The sequence below is a fragment of the Centrocercus urophasianus genome, unplaced genomic scaffold (assembly GCF_019232065.1).
Source record: "Centrocercus urophasianus isolate 14NV4802_14NV808 unplaced genomic scaffold, USGS_Curo_1.0 seq_5, whole genome shotgun sequence".
NCBI classification, from domain to species: domain Eukaryota; kingdom Metazoa; phylum Chordata; class Aves; order Galliformes; family Phasianidae; genus Centrocercus; species Centrocercus urophasianus.
The window spans coordinates 7173195-7199218 of record NW_024885088.1 but is presented as its reverse complement, the minus strand read 5'-3'; the positions used below and the strand labels follow the sequence as shown (position 1 = coordinate 7199218).

At 40.7% G+C, this 26024-nt stretch overlaps 1 protein-coding gene across 1 annotated transcript in view; it reads right to left on the bottom strand.

The window, feature by feature from the left end:
- BORCS5 (BLOC-1 related complex subunit 5) overlaps positions 1–26024 on the bottom strand; it is a 59034-nt gene that overhangs the window by 17300 nt on the left and 15710 nt on the right. The window contains exon 3 of the mRNA XM_042834900.1: positions 1391–1548. Within this exon, the coding sequence (XP_042690834.1) occupies positions 1391–1548 (158 nt within the window). The remainder of the gene's footprint in view (positions 1–1390; positions 1549–26024) is intronic.

Below are 26024 nucleotides of genomic sequence, written 5' to 3'. Positions count from 1 at the left end.
TGTCAGTTTCCCAAGTTAGTTTCACTCATTTCTCCAGCACTCTGTGATAAAGAATGCAGTAACAAAATCAGTATCACATATCATCAGAAGCGTTATATACTGTAAGAAAGAAATATCATTGGTAATTTGAAAGGCAGTCTGTAACTTCTCTGTAGAAGGTAAATCCAAGTATTGCAGATTGCTCTGGTGGAGCCTACCACAGCTTTGAATCATGTTGACAGTCACTCTCTAATAGCCAAAAGAATTACAGTCTGCTGGATTAATGTTGTACACTGTCATTAGGCTGGCAATTAAATCCCATTTCTGAGATTGTGTGATCTGAGTTACCAACATCTGCAAATATTCTTACATCTTGTGTAACAGCTGGCCACAGATCATGATACAGCAAAGGAAAAAGGCCTTTTTAATGGCTCCCACGTTATTCTGGACTTAAAACTTCATGATGACAGCAGCTTCTCAAAACAGCCCATGAATCAAATTTATTATCCATCTGTCATGTGGGACTTCTTAACTCTAAGCCAATATAGCAATAAAGAATCAAGGTCATTGTTTATTGTACATGAATAAAAATTAACCACCTGTTCAAAGTTTTACCTGTTGACACTGAGTGGTATTTTGGTCTCAGAGACTTCTGACATTTACCAGTTTTGTGAACACGTGAGAAGCCACTCTCAAAGAGCATCTCCACTCATGACAGTCCGTCTTAACCTTAAAAAATGGTCAGCCATTCTGCTTCCAACATCAGTTGCTACACACAGTGAGATGGGCAATTCAATTACAGGATGCTCACACAAGGAATTAATTTCATTCCCAATAGTATCATTGAATAGTTAAGCAGATCAGTGATTTTCAAGAGATCATTTAATGACAAGAACTGCAGTACAGGAAGATCTTTAACAGCCATACTGAACAGAGAAGAGAGACTTTGAAAACGAAGATGTGGCTCTACAAATCCATTGAAGAAAGAAAGAAATGTTACCGGCAATCACAGTCATGCTAGGCACCCCTTTCCTTAGAGCTTATCCATGAGGCCTAATAAAATGCTAAGCATGGAGATTTAAGTAAAGAACAATACTTTGAAAAATCCTGATCCTTTACTTCTTAAACAATTACTTGCAATAATAGAGGAACATAAAATGTTTGCAGCCAAGAATCACAGAGCATAACCAATAAATGCACCATTTGAAAATCCAAAATAAGGTAGTCAGGGGACTTCGTTTGAAATGCACAGACAGTGACTTTCTCCAGAGTGTTTTCTCTGAGGCAGATGCCCCAAGCAACTACAGATCACTCACACCAAGCACTGACTGGCACTCACAGCTCGCTAGGGACTAGAGACATGCAGAGGCCCAGGCCCTCCCTCCCAAAGCAGGTGCAAAGCGGGCAGTACCTCTTTGATGCGCTTCACCAAAGCATTCTGGTCAAAGGCAACAGCCTCTGCGCACTGGTGAAGATGGTCCTGGTACCGGAGACACAGCTGCAGCACTTGATGTGGATCCAGCTTCTCTAGCTTGGTGTTGGATGGAGACGTCTGCCCACTGAGGAGTCCTGCAAAGCAAGGGGAGCAGTGGAGTTAACTCAGCTGTTCATATCACCAGCCCAGCTGCAGTCAGAAGCAGCACAGCACATCCAGAATAAACACTTTTAAAGGAATAATTAAAAGCTAATTCGGGCTGCAAGGCTATCGAATGGACTTCAGCAGTACAGGGGTCCAGGGGAGGCTAGAAGTGGGAAGGACATGAATTTTTGGATGTTTGGATTGGTTTCGTAGCAGTGTGAAGAACAGTTTGCTATATAGCTTAGCCCTCCTTGACAGAGCTTAAATACAGAATCTAAATGTAGCACCATAAGGCACGACAGCTTGGTTTACACTGGTAAGCTGCATGAAGCAAGTCCTGCTTCTTCTTTGTCACAAACCATTCTGAGCTCCAAAAATGACCCTCCTTCTCATTTAAATGTGCCAGAGAAGTAGTCCAGTTCTGTGCACCCCTAAGGGCATAAGACTCGAACTAATTTCTAAAAACAATTAAAATTCACTGGTTATCCAAAGCAAAGCTGAATTAAAAAGGTCCCACGTAAGTTAAATGAGATAAAACGTCCAGGCTTTGCCTACCTTGACTTTTAGAAGAATCCTTTCATGCTGTAATAAAGATTTTTCTTTACAATCTCAAAGACTAGCTACATATATTTAAATTTTATAATGAAATTAAGATTCTTACCTACTCCCTACTTATCTACATGACTCCAGGTTTCACAAAATGCTCACAAAAAAAGAAGAAAAAAAAAAAAAAGAAATGGCATGAGACTTAAAAGTGGGCCCAGTGAGCCACTGTTAATATCCAGAGAAACAAAAGGCAAAATCATTTAAAGAATTTCTCCTGCCCGTTCTTTACTGCTTGCACTGTGCAACTTGAGAACCTTGGTTGAGCCCAATCATACATGCATCACATGTCAATTTTCTCCACAACTTCTGGAAAAAGCGATGTTAAATTTTAAGGCCATGCTTTATGTTTTTATATATTATATTTGTATATGTGTATATATATCTATGATTTTTCTTTCCTTGATTTATTCTCATTTCATTTTGCTCCAGCATTAGCAGAACATTCTCCTAGTTGGGACGCCACCTGTGACAAGCAGCACACACAAATACAATCTGCTTTTTCCAACACATCTGTCAGGCTACAAAAGCTGAATTCGGCAACTGCACGCACACGTCCTTTGGGGCTCTCCATTTACCAACAGGAAAGGACATTAAAACGGCAAATGCAAGAAAGTATCACACCAAGCAATTAAAAGAAGTAATAAATGCAGGTTAACTGAATTGGAAAAGTTCTTCTAAGAATGTACCTCACTGGGAAATGGAAATTACTTGAATGGCCCCCATGCATACTGAAAGCTACAAACAAGCTGTGATATAAAGTTCTTGCCAAAAGACTCACAAACAAGACAGAAAGAAAGACTGAGGCTGAAGTATCTTACGAATTTGAGAACGTTAAACCTCTTCAAGAACATTTCCAGACAGAAATGAAAACAAAACTAGGACAACAACCTCATCAAATATGATGAAGTGAGTTTACTTTGCATCAACAGTCAACATGTTATCCTCTCAGGATGCTCTCAGTTTTCCTTCACACAAACTTTCTTTTCCTGATCTTCAGAGAGAAAAAAAAAAAAAAAAAGAAAGATAGTTTTGTTTTGCTGACTTGTTGCCCACTACAACACCACCACCTGAGTCAAGACATCAGGAGAAGAAACACCAGTAACTGTTTGGTCTCAACACTCTGTATTAACCAAAGCATTTATGTTCTATAAAGAACCACCTCCAACAAAATCTTAGGCCCAGCCATATGAATTGCAAATCTTTCAAAACTACTCTCAGATGAAGTGCAACACTCCAATGAGTGCAAACCAGAAATTAGACTTTTCCTTTTAAGTGTATACATGACATGTTTTAGCATTCCATCAGCTTCTTAGTTCTGATCCTCTCTACATTTAACTTGTTAGGATAAATGTTCAGATAACATCATCAACTTTTACTATGCTGAATGTTCACAAAACAATGAAGAGTTCATCATACACTTGAGGCAGTTTCTCTATTTCCTCACTGATTTAAATACACAATGCTATCAACTAACTAATTTTCTTTTCGTTGACTAACCTCTCATCAACTTCAAGAGGAGTGAAGAGAATTATGCTCTATTTAATAGTTTTAATTAAAATGAAGCGTGCATTTGGGCTAACTTAAGCTGCTTCTAAGAGTTTTAAGGAGAAATAGGCCAAGGACAGTGAAATGAGCTGCAAAGGACTATTCTACCTAAACGTACTTACAGCCATGTACAGGTTACATAATGCTAAAAGCAAAGTGAATAAATTGCAAGGAGCCTCTGACTCACCATCCAACAAAACATGAGCTCAAGTAAACGCAGACATTCAAGCTGGAATACCTTCATAAGGCAGCAGAAGTTCAAATAAATGACATACATCGTTCAAAGACAGAGGATGGTATAATCTGTGGTGATGTAGCTGGCTGGAGCCAAGGCAATTAGCTTCTCTCCAGATGTCTAGGTTCATGCTGCCAGCGTCAGAGAACAATTTAGCTCAGAATTTCAATTTATAGGAGATGAAAAATTAGAATAAGCAACAGAATGAAAAAGGCCATGTACCTTTCTATCTGACAAAAAAAACCCTCAACAAAAATCCGTCTCCCATCTTTTCTTGTACACAGTGACTACTTACTACCCACACTGTAAATATTAATATTTTATTAATTCACAGCTACTTTTTTTTCAGCAAGTCAGTAGCTTTACTTCAAAAGAGCAGATAGCAGCAGTAACTCATCTTGATACATCGTGAAAGAGACTGAAAACAGTTAAGACAATTGAGGAGTCCAGGAGGAACCAAAGGATTCAGTGCTGCAACCTGCTGCTCCACATCTCTCTCCTTCATCCTCTCCTCATAAGCAGGCAGCAGTGATCCTAGAAGGCTATCATGCACTATCCACAAGCTCTGCCCTATAGGATAGTGGAGCAGCACGCTGCCCTACAATCACGAAAAGCTTAAGATTCACAGGAGAAAAAAAAAAACAACAACCAAGAGACATGGAAAAAAAGGGCAGAAGGTTAAAAAGGGTGTTGCTGGTATCCTTTGTTTCTGTACAGCAGAGAGTTGAGGAGATAAACTACAAGCCTCCAGTGATTCAGCATTGAGACAGCTTCGTTTCTGGAGAACTGTGAACTTCCAGGTATTATTAAATAACTTTCTTCTTGAAAATCACTACTTCCTTCTCCAAGCTCTGTCCCACACTTTGAACTCTTCACTGAATAGCCCCATCCTATGGGATGGAAGTAGAGTTGGCAGATATGCGGATTTTAAAAGGATATGAGATCATATCTCGTGTAACAAAATATTTATTAGGTCAGTCTCTCAAGCGCCAAAAGGTGGAGAGGACAGAGGTCCCCCGTGGCTCAGGCTGCCTCCTGAAGCAGCCAGCATTTGAACTCGCTCATCAGCATGCCAGACCTCACTGCTGTCCTCACAGTGTCGTTTGCATGATTACTGCTTTACTTTCCCTGCCCCCCTCCAGAACACATTCCTATTCTCAGACTGTAAGAGAAAACAACCTAAAATTTCCATTTCTTATTAAACTAGATACTCATCTTCCAAGCTGCTGGTTGTCGTTTAAAGACAGAAACACACCAGAAATCACTACTACACCGATTAAAAACTGGAGGAAGATTGCTCAGCATGAGGGATGCAAGTTACCCCAATGTAACAAGGGAAGGTGACACAGAGGATGGCAAATTGACAAACTGAACAGCTATTATGTGAGCAAAGAACATATTTGTATTGTGGCAAGGAATGTTGGCTGTAACAGCAAATTTTCCTCTATTTTGGAGCCCATACCATGTGATCCTTTTATTTCTGCATGGGTGACAGATGGGCTGAAAACTCTTGTCCTGTCACATCATTCAACAGGCAACTTTTCTGACTAGAGAGCCCAAATATTCTCTCAGTGTGAATGATGTGCCTCAGTTTCCCAACACTGTGAGATACTACCTATAAAACAATACTCAGAAAGATACAAAACTCACCTCCACTTTTCCTTTATCTTAAAACAACAGCACTTAAGGAGATCCACGACATTTCAGTTTCTTTAAAAAATATAGTTTCCTATGGGACAGAGACAAAAAAACCCAAACTCTTATGAATCTCTACCTACTAAAGGCATAGATCTTACATAAAAAAAAATTCTGATCCAGAGGAGGTTTTAATATTAATTGCACAAAAAGAGAATTTGTAAAATATTTTTGATTTTCTGAGTTTCATTTTTATTTAGGCTTAGATCCTGCAAATATCTGTATACCATTAAAATTTCCTCCTGTCACAGAAGAATGGCTATACATAATCAGTAAGGTGTACGCTTTTTTATACGAATGAACTTTGCAATTTCTCCGAAGCAGTCCCTTTTGCTCCACATTTTAAAGAATCTGCAAAGTGGTTAGCATGATGGAGCCTGCTCCTGGGACTTTGAACACTGCTACAAAAATGCAAAAAAACAAAAACAAAAAACCGACATATTTGTTGAATGATGCAAAAGATTTCTAAATTAAGATCTCTGTTTTAAAAGAGCGAGCAAAAGCAAGGAAATCAGAAACGCTTCCTCATTTGGATTTTTAGAAATCTGAATATCCAAAAGGGGAAAGCATTTCTTCAGTTCGTATGCACGGAAAGTTACTTACATGTGTTTCTTTGTAACTACAAGATTGAGCATCAAGCCTTGGAGAAGTTGCTACTGGCTGCCAGATCAGTTACTTGTCCAATCGCACTTATTTTGAAACTTCAGGTAGGGAAAAAGGCACACAATGTGCTCTGAAGAAAAGCAAACCACTGCACCACCAGTGCAAATAAAAGCAACCAAGATCCCGCCAAGTGCATCTCTCCACTGATTTACTTATTCATTTTAACTTCTGGAGCGCAGAAGTAATAAATAGGAGTGCTCTCGACTAGGCAGTTGCCTAGTTGTGCAGTCCACTTCCTTCCACTGACCCGAAAGAAGAAATACAAAGAAAAGACTGGGAAAATGGATGGCATAATTCACAGGAATGCGAGAGCGGTGATTCTGTGTCATGCAATAAACTGCATTTCCTCCACAGGTACTTTTTTTTTTTTGTGGCAAACACGTTAAGACCTACCATCTAAGACCTACCGCCACTTGCTTATGTAAGCAGATTACATCTGCAGGCTACAACAGACCTCATTACCCCAAGCACTACGCACGTACAAAGGGCAGAATACTAACGTCACTTTACAAGATGAGGAATTGCGGCACCGAGAGGTTAACTGATTTATCTGAGACCACATGGAAGCTGCTGTCCCCCAGCCTGATGACTCCACTACCAGAACATCCCTCCCCTTCTCTCACCCTCACGTAACACATTCCAGCAGTGCAGGAAGCAGCACAGTCTGTTTTCCTGTGGAACTGTCAGTATTAAACACATTTATGCAGTCTCTCCCACACGGCTTCTCAGACATCTAATAAAACTTCGTGAGACAACCACAGCCAAATTAAGATTCTTCCCTCCAGACCCCCAAATATATGCTCCTCTAAAGGGAAAGCCCAACTCCCATTTTTATTATGCTTACTGCAAGCCAGCACTGACACACAGTTATTACACATATCCGTTCACTGCACTAAAGCAGCAGAGAATACTGTGTTTCAGTTTGCATGGGGGTTTTTTTGTTGTTGTTGTTTTGGTTTTTTCCTTCTTCTGTAGGGTTGCAAAAGAAGTCAGCTTACCAAGAGATCAAAACCTAGAGCTAGCTTTGAAGAGGCAGGATGGAGGGAAGTACAGGACAGAGGGAACCTCTGTCTGAGGCAACAGCAAGCTGCTACTTCAAGAATTTCAGCATGGAAACCATTTTAAAAAATCTCAACTTTACCTGTCCACCTATATAATAACAAGACCTTGAAAAGATCTTGAAATAACAAGACCTTAACAAGCTTTCCTATCTCTCTCACATTGTAAAATGTGGTTAACATTTGTCCTCAGATAGAAAGTTTTCTAGGCTCTAGATGAAAGAGAATAGGGTAAGCAGGAACTAATTACAAGCTAAAACTCATGTAATTGATTATATTACTAAGGCTAACTTTTATTTTATTTTAGGCAAAAGTGTATGGATATTTATCCACGTGGGGTAGCACATACTACAAACAAAACCAAACCACAATGCAGAGTTGTTTGTACAGGAAAGGTGACATCTGAAGTCACCTCTGAGCAAAAGGGCAGCCACGTGAAGCTGAGGCAAGTTTGCTGTTCCACAATAGCCAGCTTGTGTCTACACTATCCCAGGTAAATTCAGTAAGAACAGAGTACACTGTGCTGCTTTTACCAGGAGACCATGCACAGACAGTAACTACAGCACAGCCCAAGTGCTGCATGTCTGAGTTCACAACCCAGTTTTCTCCATGGTAACTTACTCATATGCATGTGTCTGAGATCTCCTAAGGATTATTTAAAGCAAAATGAGCAGCCACTCCAGGTTTATAGAATCCATTTGTATCTACAACTTGTGTGTAAATGAGGAATGGCTTTTCAACAAGTAATGTATGCATTAGACTAACAAATACTATTTGTTGATTTTCTCCTAACTTTTGGGTACCTTCTTCAATGTCAGTGTTCAGATGTCAGTTTGTGATTGCAATTTATTGCCAAAACGTGACACAAAGCAAGAATGGTGAGCAGGCCACTTACTTACAGAGCCAGTAAGCGTAAGTCTTCCACTGATTTAAAGTGGCAGGGAAATGTTTAGAGATTGAAACAAAAATAATTACTTTTAAATAACGGCAGCTATTGATAAAGTTATTGGTGTTTTGTAACTGTAAAAAAAGCACAGCACTGATTGCTGCATAACTACTATTTACGTACATGAAATGCAGTTTCTGCTTGGTATGTAGTAATAATTTTAATGCACCTTCTTTCTTTTTTGTATCATCACAAAAAGCAGATGTGATATTTTTTTTTCCCTTTTCCGTAATTTTTGTTTCAAAGCAATGTATAATTCAGTGGTAGGACTAAAACTATTCAGTTCTGCTCTGATAAACACAGGCCTCCACTCCAACTGCAGCCCCACAACTTAAGGGCTTCAGCCAAGGCACACTGCTGTAGAAAAAATAACGTCACAACAAAAGAGTTATGGCCACGTCATGGCCTTTGTCCAAGTTTCCAAAAGCACTATTTAAAATATATTATTGAACTGTCTAAAGAACTAAAATACACCTGGCCACAGGTCCTAGGAACCGCAATTTCTGTCTGTTACGCGCATTCAGAAAAATATACCAAAGAACAGGAGAGATTTGTAAATGCTATAGAGCTGGCATTTTTACTTTGTTTTCTTTTCTCACATGCAACCTAGTTTATCACTCAACCATTGTGCTAGCAGTGTGGGCTGCTATTTCACGTAAGTTTTCATTTGGCTGACACTTATTACCTAAACTAGCTAGCTCATTTTTTTCCTATATGCTGTAGTAACGTGATCTGAAAGTCTTCAGTTCATAAGCCCCTTATTTTTAAGAAATCTGTGCAAAGGCATTCTCTGCAGGCTTCATGAGCATGCCATGGAAGTGGCTGCATTACTCCGGTAATTACTCAGTCTGTTTTTATCCCACTCTTGCACTAAAACTGATTTCAGAAAAAAACTCAACAGTGCCTTAGTTTCCACTGGGATAGAATTATTTTCTTTAGCATCTGGTATGATGTTTTGTTTTGGTTCTAGGAGAAAAACAATATTGATAATACACTGATGTTTATAGCTGCTTCTAAGCAGTGCAGTACAGAGCCAAGGCCATTCTCAGCAAAGGGCCCAAGGAGCTGGGAGGGAACAGAATAAGGACAGCTGACTTAAAGTGGCCAAAGAGATATTCCATAGCATATGATATCACACGGAAGGAGTTTTGAAGGGGGTGGGAGTTCATTTCACTCCCTTCCACTGCTCGGGGGGACTATCTGGGCATCAGCTGGGGGATGTGTTGGACAGTTGCTTGTTCATCACTTCTTACGCACACACACACACATATACATGTACATATATAGTCATGACTATTTTCCTTTTGTCTATCTTCGTAAACAGTTTTATCTCAACCCATGAGTTCTACTTTTTATTCTCTCCCCATCTCACTCGAAAGAGGGGCCAGTGAATGACAATATGATGCTGAGCCACCTGCTGGTTTAAACCACAACAAAGGAATACAATACTTGCCATTTTCCCAGTAGTATCTGAACAGTTGCAACTGTTAATACAGGTATTTTTCCAAGGCCAGAGGGAGACATGGAGCTAGACCTAGCATTAAACTGTAAACAGAGAATACCGAAATCACTCAAAAGCTGACCTGGGGAAGGAAGGAGGAAAACAACACATGGTATTTACTTTTGACAAAGTGTTTAAAAACTAATCACTCAACCTTGTGCCCTTCCTAGGGCACCTAAAGCATTCAATAGCTACACTGAAATAAGCAGCCTACTACACTCTGTATTACTCCCACGTTTATCATCTTCTGTCAAATACTGTCAAGTAAGAAAGTACCTTGCAGAAAGACAAAATACACAAGGAATCCCTAGCATGAAGTGTTTTACAGACCCAAGGGGGGAAATCAAGAACACTGTACCTCCTCTACAGTAGACAGTTTACATTCCTTTCACACTTCAGTAAAATAACTCACTAGTAAAATACTATGTAAATGCACCACCTTACTATTAAAATAAGCTGCTACATACCCAAGCATTAATGACAGCACTTATGTGATCCTGTCCTCACAAGCAGCCAGTAATGGCAGTCCAGTTTCCAGCAGCTCTGCACACAGCATATGGCATCTGTGGTCAGCAAGCTGGGAGCCTCTCAAACCCTCACTCCTCATACTCCAAGCCAAGGGCTTGGGCCCCAGCATGGCCATAAAGCTGGGGGACAGCTTAAGGACAGTGCTGGCAAATTCCATGTTTTGGCTTTGATGTTGCCTGTGTCACTCCCTTTGCAATCAGATGTACCCAGGATATAACAGCTCACAGCTGCCTCCACCTAAGCTCCACCTCAGACAGTGTAGCTGTGAAAACATACCCCTCTCCCAACACTGACTCTTTAAGTTATTAATATACAATCTGCTGATGACATGCTCACACACAGTGCAGATCTATTTCCTAAACCCATTATAGAAAGTATCAGTCATGTTACAGCAAAACTTTACTTCCCTCACCATAGCACTTCTACTAGGTACCTTTCCATTTACTCAATGCAGAGTTTTACTCACCCAAATCACAGCTTCCTCACAGCACTTACAAGGACTGTCACAAGAGGCAACAGTCTTGTAGATGGAACAGGAAGCTTTCAGCAGCTGGGACAAGAGCCCTGAGAGGGGCAGAGAGACAAGTATTCTTCCAGCCTAGGACAGAGCCTGGCATGTAGTACAAGGCTACATAAGGCACAAGAGTAACTCAGCATCCTCTGACTACATTAAGATGCACACACAGAAGTTAGAAAAACACAGCATACAATGGATGCATAAAGCATCAGTAGAATACCCTTTACGGTAAGGATGACACAGCACTGGAACACGCTGCCCAGAGAGGTTGTAGAGTCACCTTCTATGGAGATATTCAAGACCTGTCTGGACGCCCATCTGTGCAACCTGCTGAAGGGTACCTGCATTAGCCGGGAGGATGGACTTGATCTCTTGAGGACCTTCCAACCCCTGTAATTCTGTAATACCAGTTAGTATGATTGCCAGTACATCATCTCCTTCTGCTCATTACATTAGAAAATACACACAGTGGCCAAATAAAACAAAAATGTTAGTCAACTGATCAGCATTTAAAGAAAAAAAAAACCAACAAAACCAACAACAACCAAACCAGACCATCTGATTTGCTTGACTAAAAGTGAAACTTAACAGCATTTCAAATGCCACATCCGCACTGGGTTCTCTGCTTGCACACAAAGCCAGTCACAGATCTCAGCAAGGATATGGCAGTGGAAGCTTCAAAATGCTTAAGAAGTACCTGAATCAGAGCACAGAGCTGCAGGGTTCAGCCACTGAGGCAGTGGTCTAAAGAGGAAGGCTTGCTGTCAGTCCAGGCCTCTAGGCTGTGTACCACCTTCTTCCCAAGCCCTCCACCCCAGCACACCCATATGACAGCTCTGTCTTCCACCTCTAGAGACCACAAGGAGCAAACCTGGCTGGCAGTCACAGCACAACTGTAAGGTGTAAAGAGTTCAGCAGCCACAGGTAAACCCACGGGATGTGGCAGAGCACCAGGACAAAAAGAATTCACAAACACAGATTTAAAAACAACAACAAAAATCACATTACTCTTTATTAATATATTAAAAATGCACATAAAGCAGTATTTTTAATCACTCACTACTCACAAAACTACTGCTCTGCTTGTGACACAGACAGTTACTAGCTCTTACATTCTGTACAGAAGGTTCTGACTTCAGATAAGGAACAAAATAGCAGGAAAGGATGAGCTCTGAAGCCAAAGAGTTTTGCTGCCAGGCAAATCTTCTTTGTTACCAAAATAGGGAGAAGAAAAAAAAAAAAAAGAAAAAAAAACCTGCAGACTTGATTCCAAATCAGGTTTTCAAGATTATTCATGAAAACAAATGAAAATTAAGCATTTGGTGGGGAAAATCTCTGTTTACTCCTATTTTAAGGAAATTTATTTTCAATATTTTTGGCATCTTTAAAGGTCTTTGCAATTACACCACTCTAGCAAATCACAGCACCTAAGAGGATTTACTTTATAGATGAGTCAAGGTTTAAGAATAGATAAAGTTCTGAGGCTTGCAAGCAGATGCTTGGCATTGCACCAGCAGCCAGAACTCCTACTCTGCAGAGATGTACCATGGCTGTTTAAGCAGGCACAGGCTCAACTGCTCCTTCTGCATGAACACATACAGGGTAAGGCAGCTGCACAGTTCCAAGCGCCTAAACAGCCTGAAAATTAAGCAGGCACTGCAGAACAGCTCACCTGCACAAACTCCTCATCCTGCAGCAACTTGTTCCTGTGCTGTCTAAAGACTACGTCGCTTCAGCATCCTTTTCCCGAAAGCCTCCATCAGGCCAAGTATAACACTGAACCCGGCAAAATACTTAAGTCAGTAAATCCAGATCTAAGTGACCTCAACCTACCACATCTAACACCAACCCATAGCAACTGGAAGTCGATTTTGACATTAGATTTTTCACTTTCAGGATGCAATCTGTACTTTCTTAGCAAGCTAACAGAACTTGCTCTCTGAGTACCTGTTCATATTGCCCTCACTGTTAACGTCAGCATGGCTGTGCGAACTGCAGCTGTTAACAGAAAGCAGCTGTTTTGATACAGGTCCTCCGTAAATGTATATCCACTTCTGCAATGATCTTTGCACTACTTTTTTAACTGCATGAAAACAGGCTCAGAAGTAGATTTGAGAAGAGTCATACAGTGAACAGACTTCTTTTTATGCTATCATTTTTTAGATAAGTCTTACATGAAGAATATTGATTATGTTTGAATTTGTAGTCACAGAGGTGTTGACAAGAGCTCCACCGTATTTTGTTCTGAGATACTGAAGCTAACATAAGTACATAGCAACACAATGAATCCACATCTCCATTTTAACAAAAGTGCTTAAAAGCAGCATGAGAACAAACAAACCACAGCAGTATAGATGTGTACAGTTCTCTTCTTGAACCAGGTGAAAAAGTAAATAGGAAAACTAAGTGCCTAAGTATTAGTAACAGTAACTTAAAACAGCATCTAAAACTCTGACTGACTTAAAAGTACAAAAAATTTAGAATGTCTTAAAACTGTAAATTGAACATTGAATCTTATGACTCTTAGAAATACATTTACCTTAAATGTTTTCATCCAACTCCCTAGTTAATAAATGTGTAACTATCTTTAGTTCTTCTGCTGTAGTCTTCTTTATAAAGGACTATGCTGCAGCAACAGCTAAAAGACTCATCTGATTCAGGCAGCTTTCAGCAAGGAACAGAGCACACAAACACAACTGTTCCTCCTCTTGCACTAATGCAACAGCTTTTCTTTGTCCAGCCTGTCTTGAAGTCAGATGTGCTCTTCTTCACTTACACCCAGCGCTGAGTCATTGCAGAAGAGGTCAGAAGTGTGCATGTGTCTAGTAAGGTCATTCAGCAGATGAGAACACTCAAATCTATTCAATCTGAATGAGCGGGATTTTTTTGAATGAGATAGTGTGGTCTAGCAGGAAGTCATCAAATCCAAAAGCTTCCGGAGAGCTGCATACACCTGAGGGAACTGCACGCTGAGTGGCTCAGTTGCAAAGCTTTGCCTCCTTCCCCAGAGCAGGAGATTCAAAAGCCTTGTGATGACAGCTCACTGAACATAAGTTAGAACCGCAAACTGATTAGTAAAGTTTGTGCTTGCTGCTCCCACAACAGCCCCATTTTTAAATTTTTATTTTTTTCATTTTGAAAAAATAACGCCCAGTTTTGTATTCAATGTCATGGGGGGCTGTTACTAAACAAATGCCTGTAGACGTATGGGTGGATGCAAGGAGGGTTGCTCTTAACTTTTAACAGCTTGGGTACTTCATGGGATGAGGAAAGGAGCTTGATGGGATACAACTACCACCTCACAGATATGCTGCTATAATGTTTGGCACTGATGGTTATTCCAGTACAGGAGAGATATTTTCCTGTTTAACTTGTGCCACTTCACAAGCAGTCTGCCAAGCTAGAATACAAGAGCACAGAGCAGCACCCACAGTGCTGTATGTATTATATCTATACCTCTTCCGAGTCACTTTCCAATACTGCTCACTTGCACATTCACCAGATACACCTTGCTAGTTCTTACTTCAGATGCTATGTGGTTTTGCTGCTCTGCTCCCTGCCTCAAGCAAATCTCTCTTTCTGCAGTTAACATTTCATGTTACTTGAAGTATAAAACAAGATGAAGCTTTAAAAACAGGGCATACAAGGCTAAGAGAGGGGAGATCCTTCTATTCATTAACTAGGCACTAAAGCTACCAGAGGTCACAAAAGCTGGACTTTGTTATTCAAGTAAAAATTCCCATTAAAGCCAAATGAGTTGCCATTGAATCGGGACCACAGAAACAAGCCTATAGTATACTGTCTACTTGGAGCAAGTCAAGGCAGATTATGCAACGGCTGTCAGAAATCTGTACGCAGCTCTTCAAGGCCACAGTGTAGGAGGAGCCCTGAAGCATCCTTAACCTTTGTCTATTTACATCCTTCAAGACTCTTTCTAACAAAACAAACCACATCTTTATATTTTTATTAGTTCAATTTACAGCAAACAGCTCTCCGCCTTTCTTCCTCCTTCCCCTCCCCTCCTTCCTACCCTTCCCTCTGCTTTCTCCTTGCTATGTTGTGCTGTTTGTGCGGAAAAAAACCAGTTCCTGCTCTTGCCAAGTGTGACATCAGCTCATTCTTATTCAATGATGTCCAGCATAATCTTACTCTGATAAACATTTGCTCAGTTTCAGAGCCCCAAGGTTACTGACTGAATTTTGTTTTCATTGTCGCTTGTATTCTGACACTTTGCTGCTCATTATACGTTAAAATCCCCACATGTCAAACCTGGAGCCAGAGAGAGACACTAAAAAGGACATTCCACTGCGCTTACACGTTTCTTCCCTCCTCCCCCTACTCTGGAACAAGAGTCTGTCTGTCTCCTCACGAACAATAAAAGGCTGATAGTGTGGAGAAGCAAAAAAAAAAAAAAAAAAAAAAAGAAAAAGAAAAAATTGTAAAAAACAGAACAAAGCACATGCAAAAAGCAACTCTGAAGTCCAGACCTATGGAATTCTGACATTTATCTTCTCCTTTGTGCACAGCTTATTCTTCCTTCACATACTCAGAAATTCGCTTACAGGCATGGCTGTTAATGAGCAAATGGATCTTCTCTCTTTGCAGAAGTAGCATTCATGAAAACTCAGCAATATTTGTTCACATTTGGCACTCATGTCTTGTGCTTCTGGCACTCAGGCGCTCACCCTTTTCTAATAACGTACCTCAGATTCTTTCTTCTTTCACTCTCCCTTCTCTTCCTGTCCTCTCCCCAAAGCAGCCAGCTTTTTGGAGCACAAGAAAGCAGCTGATCCTTCTTTCCTCACTCTCTCGTTGTTTTACCCAAACTGACATTTACTCAAACTACATCAAGTTGCGTCTTTTGGCAAAGAATTCTCAACAAAATTCATTATTGTTTCTTCCATCAGTGTGGGAGTCTCAGACGAACCATTAAAGCAAGGAGAGAAGATTTCAACATAAACAGAATGGTTGAGTACAAGACAAGAAAGAATCAGCTCTGAAACGTGAACAAAGAAAGAGAGCAGCTATCTTCAGGTCTATGATGACTACTCACAACACCTCTGATGAGGAAGACCTACAGAAATTTCAGCTTACAGAAGGAAGAACATACTTTGTCCACAACTGTGTTCTTCCTCAGCTCAATAGAAAAAGGAAAGATCAATTTACAGAGTTTTTCAGACGGAAGAGTCTGTTGAAATTGGAAAGAGATGTACTGGTAGTATCAACCTGCAGAATCCTGCTTTTCCAGAAAACTAGGCCTAAAACCTCCTCTGGTGTTCAAAGGGTTGCAGCTGTTCAAAACAGCTTGTAAAAAATAACATTCTTCCAGTTCATATGCTAAAGAACGGAAGGTCAGATACCTGAGAAGGCAATTAAAAAAAAGTTACTTTCAAGTGTCATCATTAATACATACCAACTGTGGTAAACCTCTAGAAGTGAGAAAACTCCACCATCACTTAAGGAAGTTCACTAGAAGATAGAAAGATCATGATTTACTTTAAAACAAAGCATAGGGCACCAGTGTTCAGACAGTTCAGGCAGCCTGCCCTCCAGTTTTCCAGCCTCCCCGCTTCCCAGCAGGTAGCACTGCGTGGATCCTGCTACTCCCGGAGACTCAAAAGCGTTACAGATACCTGCTGCCAAAGGACTAAACATCCTATCACAAAGTAGCAAACATTTTTCCTTGTGTAGAAAATGTTTTTTATTCTTTCTTTACAGTTTTCTGTTTCAAATAGAAAATAGTAACAAATAGGACGTGTCCTCAACTCATAGTCCCATTTTCTAAAAGCCTTGGCTGCTCCCATAGAAGTTCATCACTATTCAGTGTCCTAAAGAAGTAGGCACTGACCCCTGGGGAACACCACTTGTGATGGGTTGCCAGTTGGATTTAACTCCATTCACCACCACTCTCTCGGCCTGGCCCTCCAGCCAGTTCCTTACCCAGCCAAGAGTGTACCTGCCCAAGCCACGGGCTGTCAGCTTCTGCAGGACAATACTGTGGGAGACAGTGCCAAAGGCTTTGGTGATGTCTACGTAGACCACATCAACAGCCTTTCCCTCATCTGCCAGATGGGTCACTAGATCACAGAAGAAGATCGGGTTGATCAAGCAGGACCTGCCCTTTGTGAACTCCATGCTGGAGTTCATATGCCTATGAGCAAAATAAATACCTTCTTTCACATCAGGAAGAAAAACAATATAGCAGCGCTGTCTCAGGGGCTTAATTAGCTTAGCAGGAACACTGAGAACAAGATATCAGAAGCTTTGCTTTCAACATAACCAATTAGTATCAAATTAAACAGAACAAGCTGTAATAAACATGTACAGAGCATGTATAACCTTGAGGTTCACAATGCCTAATAATTAAGAAAAAAAAAATCGTATAAATCTCCAGCAATCAAAAGCAAGTTTTTCTCCAGTGAGGATGAGAAGGGCTAGAATTCAGTACATTGATCTCAGCCAGTTGTCCTCGCGAAACTGAGCAACGGGCTTTTTGAACAGCTTTTTGAGATCTCAAAACAGGATTGCAAACTTCTCCTTCTTAGCATTTTTACTTACTTTCCTTCAAAAATAACAATAATAAAAAAGTAAAACTCAGTCCAGAATTCTGAAGAACATAGATAAAGGAAAAGCTAAGCCACAGCCAATTAGGAGAATTCCCTATCCACTCCAAAGCTGTACTTGTACTGCCCTTTCCCTCCCAGTTCTTTTGTAGCTTTCTCTGTTTTTCCATTATGCTGTATTGCTATTTTCTTCTTTCCAGCAATATTTGTCCAGATTTTTGAACTAGTAGTAGTTCAACAGATCCTTATTTACTGAGATTCTAGTCTCATACAACCTCTACATGGATTATGAAGAGACATACTGGGCCCAATACTGTTTAACATTGTTATTACTGACCTAGGCTATGGCACCTTCAAATACTCAGATCATACAAGGCTAGGAGTGGCTGATAACACCAGAAGGTTGTGCTGCCATGCAGAGAGACCCTGACAGGCTGCAGAAATGTGTTCACAGTAATCTCACACAGTTCAGCACTGGGAAATATAACATTCTGTACCTTGGAAGGAATCAGCCCATGTACCAGTACACACTGGGGGCCAACTGACTGGAAGGCAGCTTTATAGAAACAGAAAGACGGATATGGAGGTCCCTGCAAACAAATTAAACATTGCAGCAAATAAAGCCAACAGTACCCTAGGCTGCATTTGAAAGAGCAGCCAGCAGACTGGAGATGATCCTTCCCCTCTGCTCAGCACTGGTGGAACTACCTCTGCAGTACTCCATCCAGAACTGAGATTCCCAGTGTGAACAGACATGAACATAGTAGCCAAGTTCAGCATCAGAGCACAGTGATCTGGCATACAAAGAAGGCACAAAGCTGGGACTGTTCAGCCTCAGGACACAAAGGATGTGGGAGGAAGCTGATCTGTAAATGCTCCACGATGGAGTCAGACTCCTCCTAAGAGTCAAGTGACAAGAAGTAACAAAACACTGAGATACTGAAAATACTACACAAAGTTTTGCTTTGTGCTTTTATTGTGAAGGTAATCAAACACTGGGACAAATTACCCAGAGACTGCAAAGTCTCTCATCCTCATAGATGCTCAAAACACCACCGGACGTAGTTCAGGGCAATGTGCTATGATGGATTCTGCTCTGAGCTGAGCAATTGTACCTCCAGAGGCACCTTCCAGCCTCAGCCATTCTGCAATTTTCTGAGTCACAGGCAAAGACAAAAATGAGGTTTATGAACAGCACCAATATCTTGTAGACAGTGCTTATCTTTTAATACCTACTGCTATCAAAGAATACTATAAAACTAGTCTGCACATTACTGTTCTGAAGCAGGCTCATTCCATGCAATTTTGACAGAATTTTGAAGAACTGCTACCAGAAGGCATTTCAATTTTTTTTTTTTTTTTTAAACTTACTCCTAGCTCTAATTCAGTGCATGCACTACATCTCTTGACCCCACTTGGCTTATACAAGCTAGTCTAGTCCGAGTTGAACACAAAATGCACATGGTTCTTATAACAGGAAGGAATGCTTCTGGATCATTCAGTCCAACTGAGAGTGTTTCAAATTCATTCACTGGGCCAAATTCCTTTCTTAGTTACTGAAAAATGGAGCAGCATAATTGTGGCTGGGACATGAATTGTAATTGCTGTTGTATGTGTGAGTATCCCACATGCTTAGACTCAGTGCTACTCCCACAATGGCTCTGCACGTTTCACAGTGTTTAGCAATTTTTCTTACAGCTTTAGTACAGATAGAGCACTATCTCCTGCTCTTCTAGACATCCTGACTGCAGAGAACTTGAAAACATATGTTCTTCACATAGTTCTTCATTTGCCTTTTCAATTTATTTTCTGTATAAGAACCAACAGTTTTTGTTGTTAGCATGCGACTCCTCAGTGCTTGGGGCTGATAAAGACAGCTGTCACTCATTCACAACACCTCAATCCATAAAGCCTTTATTTAGAGATAACCAGGGTAACTACAGATGTTCCCGCTTATGTGAGCATCGCAGGAACTGTGAGTTCTTAAAAATCAGGCATGCTGATCATACAGAGTGGCAGCACGCAAAAATGCTCCCTGATGTCACACAGGAAGTAAATTCTGACCCCACCAGGTCAGCAAGTCACCCACAGCCACTTTCTTTTAACAACCATTGTGTGTGCATTTCTAACACCCAAGTGAGAGGCCTAAAGCTCCCCTGTCAAAAAATCCTGAGCTGTAGGTCAGAAAGTCACACTTTTTGCCACATTTATCCCAAACTCAACCCTACTGAGCCCTCTAAACTTCCATTTACCTCCAACTGCTCCATCTTCGGTCTGTAACAGTATGCTTACTTTTCTCCCAATCCAGTAAAATAAAACATGTTTTGCAGGATCCACTAGTTTCAAGACTGGAGCACCCTGATGTCTCACTTGAAAGGATGCAAAAAAATCCTTGTATGCCTCGAAATAGCTAATCCAGTTCTCTGAAGTAGTTTGTTCAATTACAACCACATGTTTTAAACAGTATGTCCTGTTTTAACCACGTGGAACATGGGTTGATACATAAGATTTGCAGCAGAGGGTATCCTACAGGTTTCCCTACAATAGTCCTATTAGAGGAAGGGGTGATCTCTATTTCACTCTGCTCCTTAGAGAGTCTGCATGATAACAAGCAAGCTGCAACTCAGATGTTAATTAACCTTTACCTGATCGCTGCCAGATACCTAGATAGGTTCAAAATAGAGAAAAACACAATGCAGAAACAAAAAAACAAACAAACAAACCAAAACATCCTTGTTCTGGAGAAGCTAACCACCTCTCAGTGATGGCTGAAAAAATAAGAACCAACAACAAAAACAAACAACGGTGAGTTTCCCTACAAACAGATGCCAGCTTCTCTACAGTCAGACTACATATCGCAAGATCTCACAGCTCTCTACACACCACAATCCTGAAAGTTTACTTTTACCCTACTGTCATTTCCTAAATGGTAGGGGAAAAAAAAAAAAAAAAAAAAAAGCACAAGCTAATGGGCAATAGCACAAGATCCTATCATTTAAATATCAAAAAATTATGCTGCCGAGAAAGAAATGGAACATTAATCAGAGATCCTACACAATATCACCATCCTTCTTCACAGTGTTTTTTCCAACAAATACAGGAATAGGAGGAAAATCCTCTCCTTTTCATTTTTATCCAAAAGCACTGGAATTAATCCAGAGGACAACTTAAATGTTCAAGTGGCATTTTTACCCATTTTTTTAAATGTTAAAATTGAGAGCAAAATAAACTCTTGCAGATGAAGTCAGTTCACAGAGGTCTAAATTCAAAGACCAGAAATTTCGTTTTTCTTAAGAAAGGGGGGAATATACATGCTTGTTTCTGTTTTGCATGTGGTTTTAGGATTGCAGTATCTCCACATACAGGTTAGGTCAATTTAAGTCTTATCTGGCATCCTTCTTTCCCAGAATTCGCTTGCCACATTATCCTGACCTCTTCTTCACATTGCCACCAGCACTCCTATAGGTAGGTGGAGAGCTATATCAGGAAATTGAGTTTCAGGAAAATTAGTTTTAACTTCAGAGAGGTGAGGGTTAACTTTTCAGCTGGCTCAGCTCCCTGTCTGGGCTGCATGCAAGGCAGGGATAACACAAGGGAGCAGGGAAAACATGACTACAGCAATTCTGCCTTCAACCAGCTTTAAGATCAAACTGAATTTGGCAAGCCGTCTGGAAAATCAGATATGCCACTGCTCCCCAACAATCACTTCATCGCTTGAGGTATGTACAGTGCGCATGCAAAGCAAACATCTGAAAACAAAACACTTTGTGAAGAGGTACTAGCAACTTTGAATGAGCCAGCACAGCTACAAAGCCCAGTGGAGACTCAAGCATAAACTACAGACTTCGGACTGAGGAGCTGAACAGCCCAAGCCCAGGGATGCGCTTAGTAACTTATTAGCCAAGAATGATTCCACTTCACCGGTTTGGCTTGAGTCTTCCCCAGACAGCTTTACCCAGTGTGTCAACTCCTAACAGACATTATCCATCGTAAAGGTATTTTGGGTGTTCATACAGGAACAGCACTACTACTGAAGGTTCTTCCCTCAGCACAGGGAAATGTTTCAAATCAAGAGGGTGCCACACGAGAAGATAAATCTACCACTGTGATGTTCTTAGTCTCCAAAAGCCTTGGGATGGTTCTTTGATCACCATAGCTATGACTAGTCCTGCCATTCCTCTGTGATATCAGGAGTCCCAGAAGCAATACAGTGCAGCCTGACACCTAGAAACTTGCACAGAGTCAAGAACATGAAATTTGATACACCTTCCAAAACATTTGGTAATCATTTATACTGACAACTCCCTCCATTCCCAACCCCTAGGCAAACATCCACTTCCTTTCTGAACCTTGTAAAATTCTTGGCCCTGTCAGTATCTTGTGGTTGGTCATTCCAGAACCTAATTGCAATTCCTAACTTCTGGAGCAGCCCACAATGGTCTCTCTCGTTAGAGCACTGAGCCTACTCCACCCATGTGCAAATGAAGAATGTTCCTGATAATATTTTTGAACTTATCTGTTTCAGAGCACAGCACTGCCCTACATGCAGGTCTGCATCATGCCTCCAAAACCCACGTGACAGACTACCAGGAATTGCAGAATGGCAAATGTAACACTTCTGGAAGACTAAGCCCTGCAGCAATACTTTCATGAGTAATTAATTCATGTCACCAGCCACAACAAATACACAGAGGTGGGAATCAGGAAAGCTCTATCAAAACAACCAAATATTCAAGCAATAAATAGCAAGCAGATGATCTGTTTTCAATCACAGAGCATCTGAACTAAAGATCTGCTCTTGTAACACAGCAGTCCCTGGAAACAGAGCAAGTGTGTCAGGCACATAAGCAGACTGCTCTTGTATCATCTCCACCCTTGCATACATTATACATCAGCGAGCTCAACTGTACTGGCCAGCTCCCAGAATGAAATCATATGGTCTGCTATCAACACTATGGATTTATATTTCCAGAAATCCTGATGTCATAGCCTGAGAGCAATTATCAATGAGGAATTACTGACTTTAATGTCAAGTTGTGTAACCACTCGAGAGGATAAGGAATAAGAAACAAAACAAAACAAAAAAACACAATTAGGCTACCCAATGAATTAAAAAAAAGAATACAAGTTTGATATCCAAAACTATTGCAGTCCTTAGAAAAAAAATAAATCTAATTTCACTGCATTAGAGGCTAAGCATTAGATTCAAATTCCTTACTGTAGTCTGCTGCAGTGGAAAATCACACAGTTCAGCTGATATGATCAATATATATGTTTGATAGTACTTTTGCTATTTATACTGTCAGTGTAAATATTAGAGCAATTTTACCTAGCAAATGCTGCAGTCAGGCATAGAAGGCATGACTCCACCCAAAGGAATGGAGTTAAACTGGAGTTCTGAGCAGGACTCAGAAGAGACAAAGTGTGATGCACGTGTATCAATCAGTAGATACACACTTGGCTAATGCCAGCAAGGAGTTCAGTCCCTCTGCAAAAATCAGAGTCTCAGCAGGAGTTAAAGAAATAAAGCTTGTATCATACACGGCAACTTGGATGCTGATGTTTCTCAGCATATCATGCAGCAAGCCCCAGAGGCAGACATGAACAAGGTGGGAAGGACTAGGTCAGCACACAGCAAATGGCTGAAGTGCTGCAGAAATAAAGCCTTGGCATCATGCCAGCTCATCCCAAATGGTCCATCATTATCAGGAACAGAAGGTGCTGCCTCTGACTCTATTGTACCAACCCTGACACTTGTCTGATGGAACAGTAAGTTAACTGAGTTCAGTAGCATTGGAAAATTCACATGGCACAGAAAGAGCTTTCTGCCAGGGCAGCGTAGCAAATGGGCTTTATGCACAATCTGATCAGATTCAGACTATGAGGATGAGCACAAGGGGAACAACATGCAAAGGAAAAACACGAGTGGGTGTATTCTCCTTTGCTGTACAGGAGTGAGCTATTACATCAGCTCAGGCTATATTGCATAAGGTGACCCCAAGGAGCCTGCTCATCTCACTGTGCCTTAGAGAAGATATCAGCATTGCTCCATCAGCCTCTGTATTCAGTTTTCCAGTTGTGTACAGCACTGTTTTCATATTCACCCACTCATCAGGATAGTCAAGCAAGGTACAAAGATCTTGCAACCAGTCTGCAAATAACAGACAAGTAATAATCCGCAGTGGCACTAATTCCACAGGTAGGGCCTGAGCCAAGCACTTTGCTAGCACGGGACAGAGAAATCCTGCCTTCTGCAAGCTTTCAGAGCAAACATCCTTAAAACCTGCAGTTTTTCAGGGATTGCCTCCCTTTAATACAACATGGTTATCGAATCTCAAAGCAACAAACACTACTGTGATAGGAATCAAATGTTCACTTAAAGAGAAAAATAGTATATTTCCTTATTTTACTTTTCTAAATCCTATATGAGGTGCAAGTTTGGTAAGCATAGCCAAAAAAACACAACTACAGCATCAGTCTGATCCCAAGGTATCTAGAAAACTTCTGAACTGTATTCCAGGCATCTGCTCTATATAAGAGCTAACCAGCATCTCAGATGCACCCTGTACCGATGTCTGTAGCAGACAGATTGTACCCCCTGTGCAAAAAGAGCTTCCCTTCAAAGGCATCAGGAAACAGCTAAGCGATGACTGTTTTCTTGCATTTGAAGCAGGAGACAATGAAAAGCTAACTTTGTAACCACATTTTTAACATTCGACAAAAAGAGATCACAGGAATACCATTTATTTGCTTCAGCATACAGTCACTTGAGTTCATTTTTACGTGACAGCAAAAGCTGCCAGCTAAATTCTAACAGCCCACTGCCACAAAAAGCATCCTTCTTCCCCATCCACTTCCTCTGCTTTGGTCACATCTCCATCAGTACTCATGAGACCCATCCCTGAACCAATCCATATCCCCAACACAAAAGCAAGTCTGTCTACTCTCATTTAAACATGAAGCCTTCCATAGTCATAAGACTACAGCTAGACTTGATCCTGAGGGTCTTTTTCAACCTAAATATTCCCTGCCGTGTTAGCAATATGAGCTGCCAGGTCAGTAGCAGGAACAAGGTGAGGAAGGAATGACAGCAGAGACACGGCAAGGCCTCTTAGAAGTACAAGGCTGGTCAGCAAGGCCTCATTCAGAGCTGTCCCACTAGCCATGCCAGTGATGTGACGTGCAGCAGCCCACAGCCCCTTCCAAGGCTTCACATCTGCTCCTAAAGCACACAGAGAGCTGCAGGGGATGAAAATACTAGTGTTATTTTCCCCACCTCAACTCTAAATCAAGAGCTAGCATAGTGTGACTTCAGGCAATTTTGAATATTACTTTCCACTTTTAAATGGGCCTGTTTTGTCCTTCATAGGTGTCATGGGGATACATAGTTAGGGAAAAGGCAGAAAAAAACACATTGATATTGACAATTGTCTGCTTTCTAACACGAAGAAGTGCTGATGCTCCACTACTACTTGAAAAAAACTAGCTACTTGACTTCTTTGCATTGGCCTGAATAAACTAGCACTTCCAAAAAAGCTTATCTCCATTCCTTCTCCATTATACAACAGCTATATCTAAGCTAGCACCAAAAAAGAGTAGTCCAGAAGAACAGGAACTGGCTCCTCCAGCAGCAGCCTTTGCTTTATGTTTCTGCTGATCTACAGGAAAGATTCAGATGTGGAGCAGCTGCCCTTCAGCCACTATGCACCTTAGTAAAAAGTATTATTTAAGGATAAAACTCTTCAGGCAGGCAGAGTTTAAAATGTCTTTGTAACAAAAAAAAATTGAATGGAGAAAAAAAATACAAGATTCTTTCAGCTCTCTGATCCTTGCAGGTTCCAAGAATATTTATTTCTTTTGGAAGAAAAAATAAACAAGAACTGAAGTTTAGTATAAATATGAGATAAGACACTATTTTAAGGTCATTTATTACATTTCCCGTGAAAGAAAATTTTCAAACATAACATTGTTTTTATCCTTATGCTTCATGATAGACGTTTGCTTGAGCCAGTTTAGTATGTTAGTTAAAAAAAAGGACAAAAATTAGGCACAGTGGATTCCAAATTTTGATAACTGACACTCACGAGAGGAAAAGGCATTCACACACAGCTTTGTGCAAATGAGCGCATTCTGGCTTCATTTCAGGAGGAAAAAAACCCACAGTTGAGAATGTAAGAAGCAGGATACCAATAGCTGTCAGCAAGAATACCAACATCTAATGAAGTACCACTTAAGCTTCCACCAGCAGAATTCTTCCTCCTCCCGCTAGCTACATTGACCCTGTTTTGAATAGACAATACATGCAGTAAGTGGAGACATTAACTTCTTCTGCTATCACATACAGAGTGGAGATATACTTACAGACTAGCTGACATCAGTATGTTAAGACATATTACAGCTAGGACCTTGGAACAAATCCTTTCCTATCCTAACCTATCTTCTACTTAGGGGTTTGTAGTAAACAGTATCAGTGGGGTGGGAAAGTGGCTGTGTCACAGACAGTCTCCAGAAGCTATCACCTTAATGAGAAGTTTGAAGAAAGCTGGTGAGGGTGGACGGCAGGGAAAAAGACACTGAACATAAATATTATTGTTGAATGGAAGAGGTCA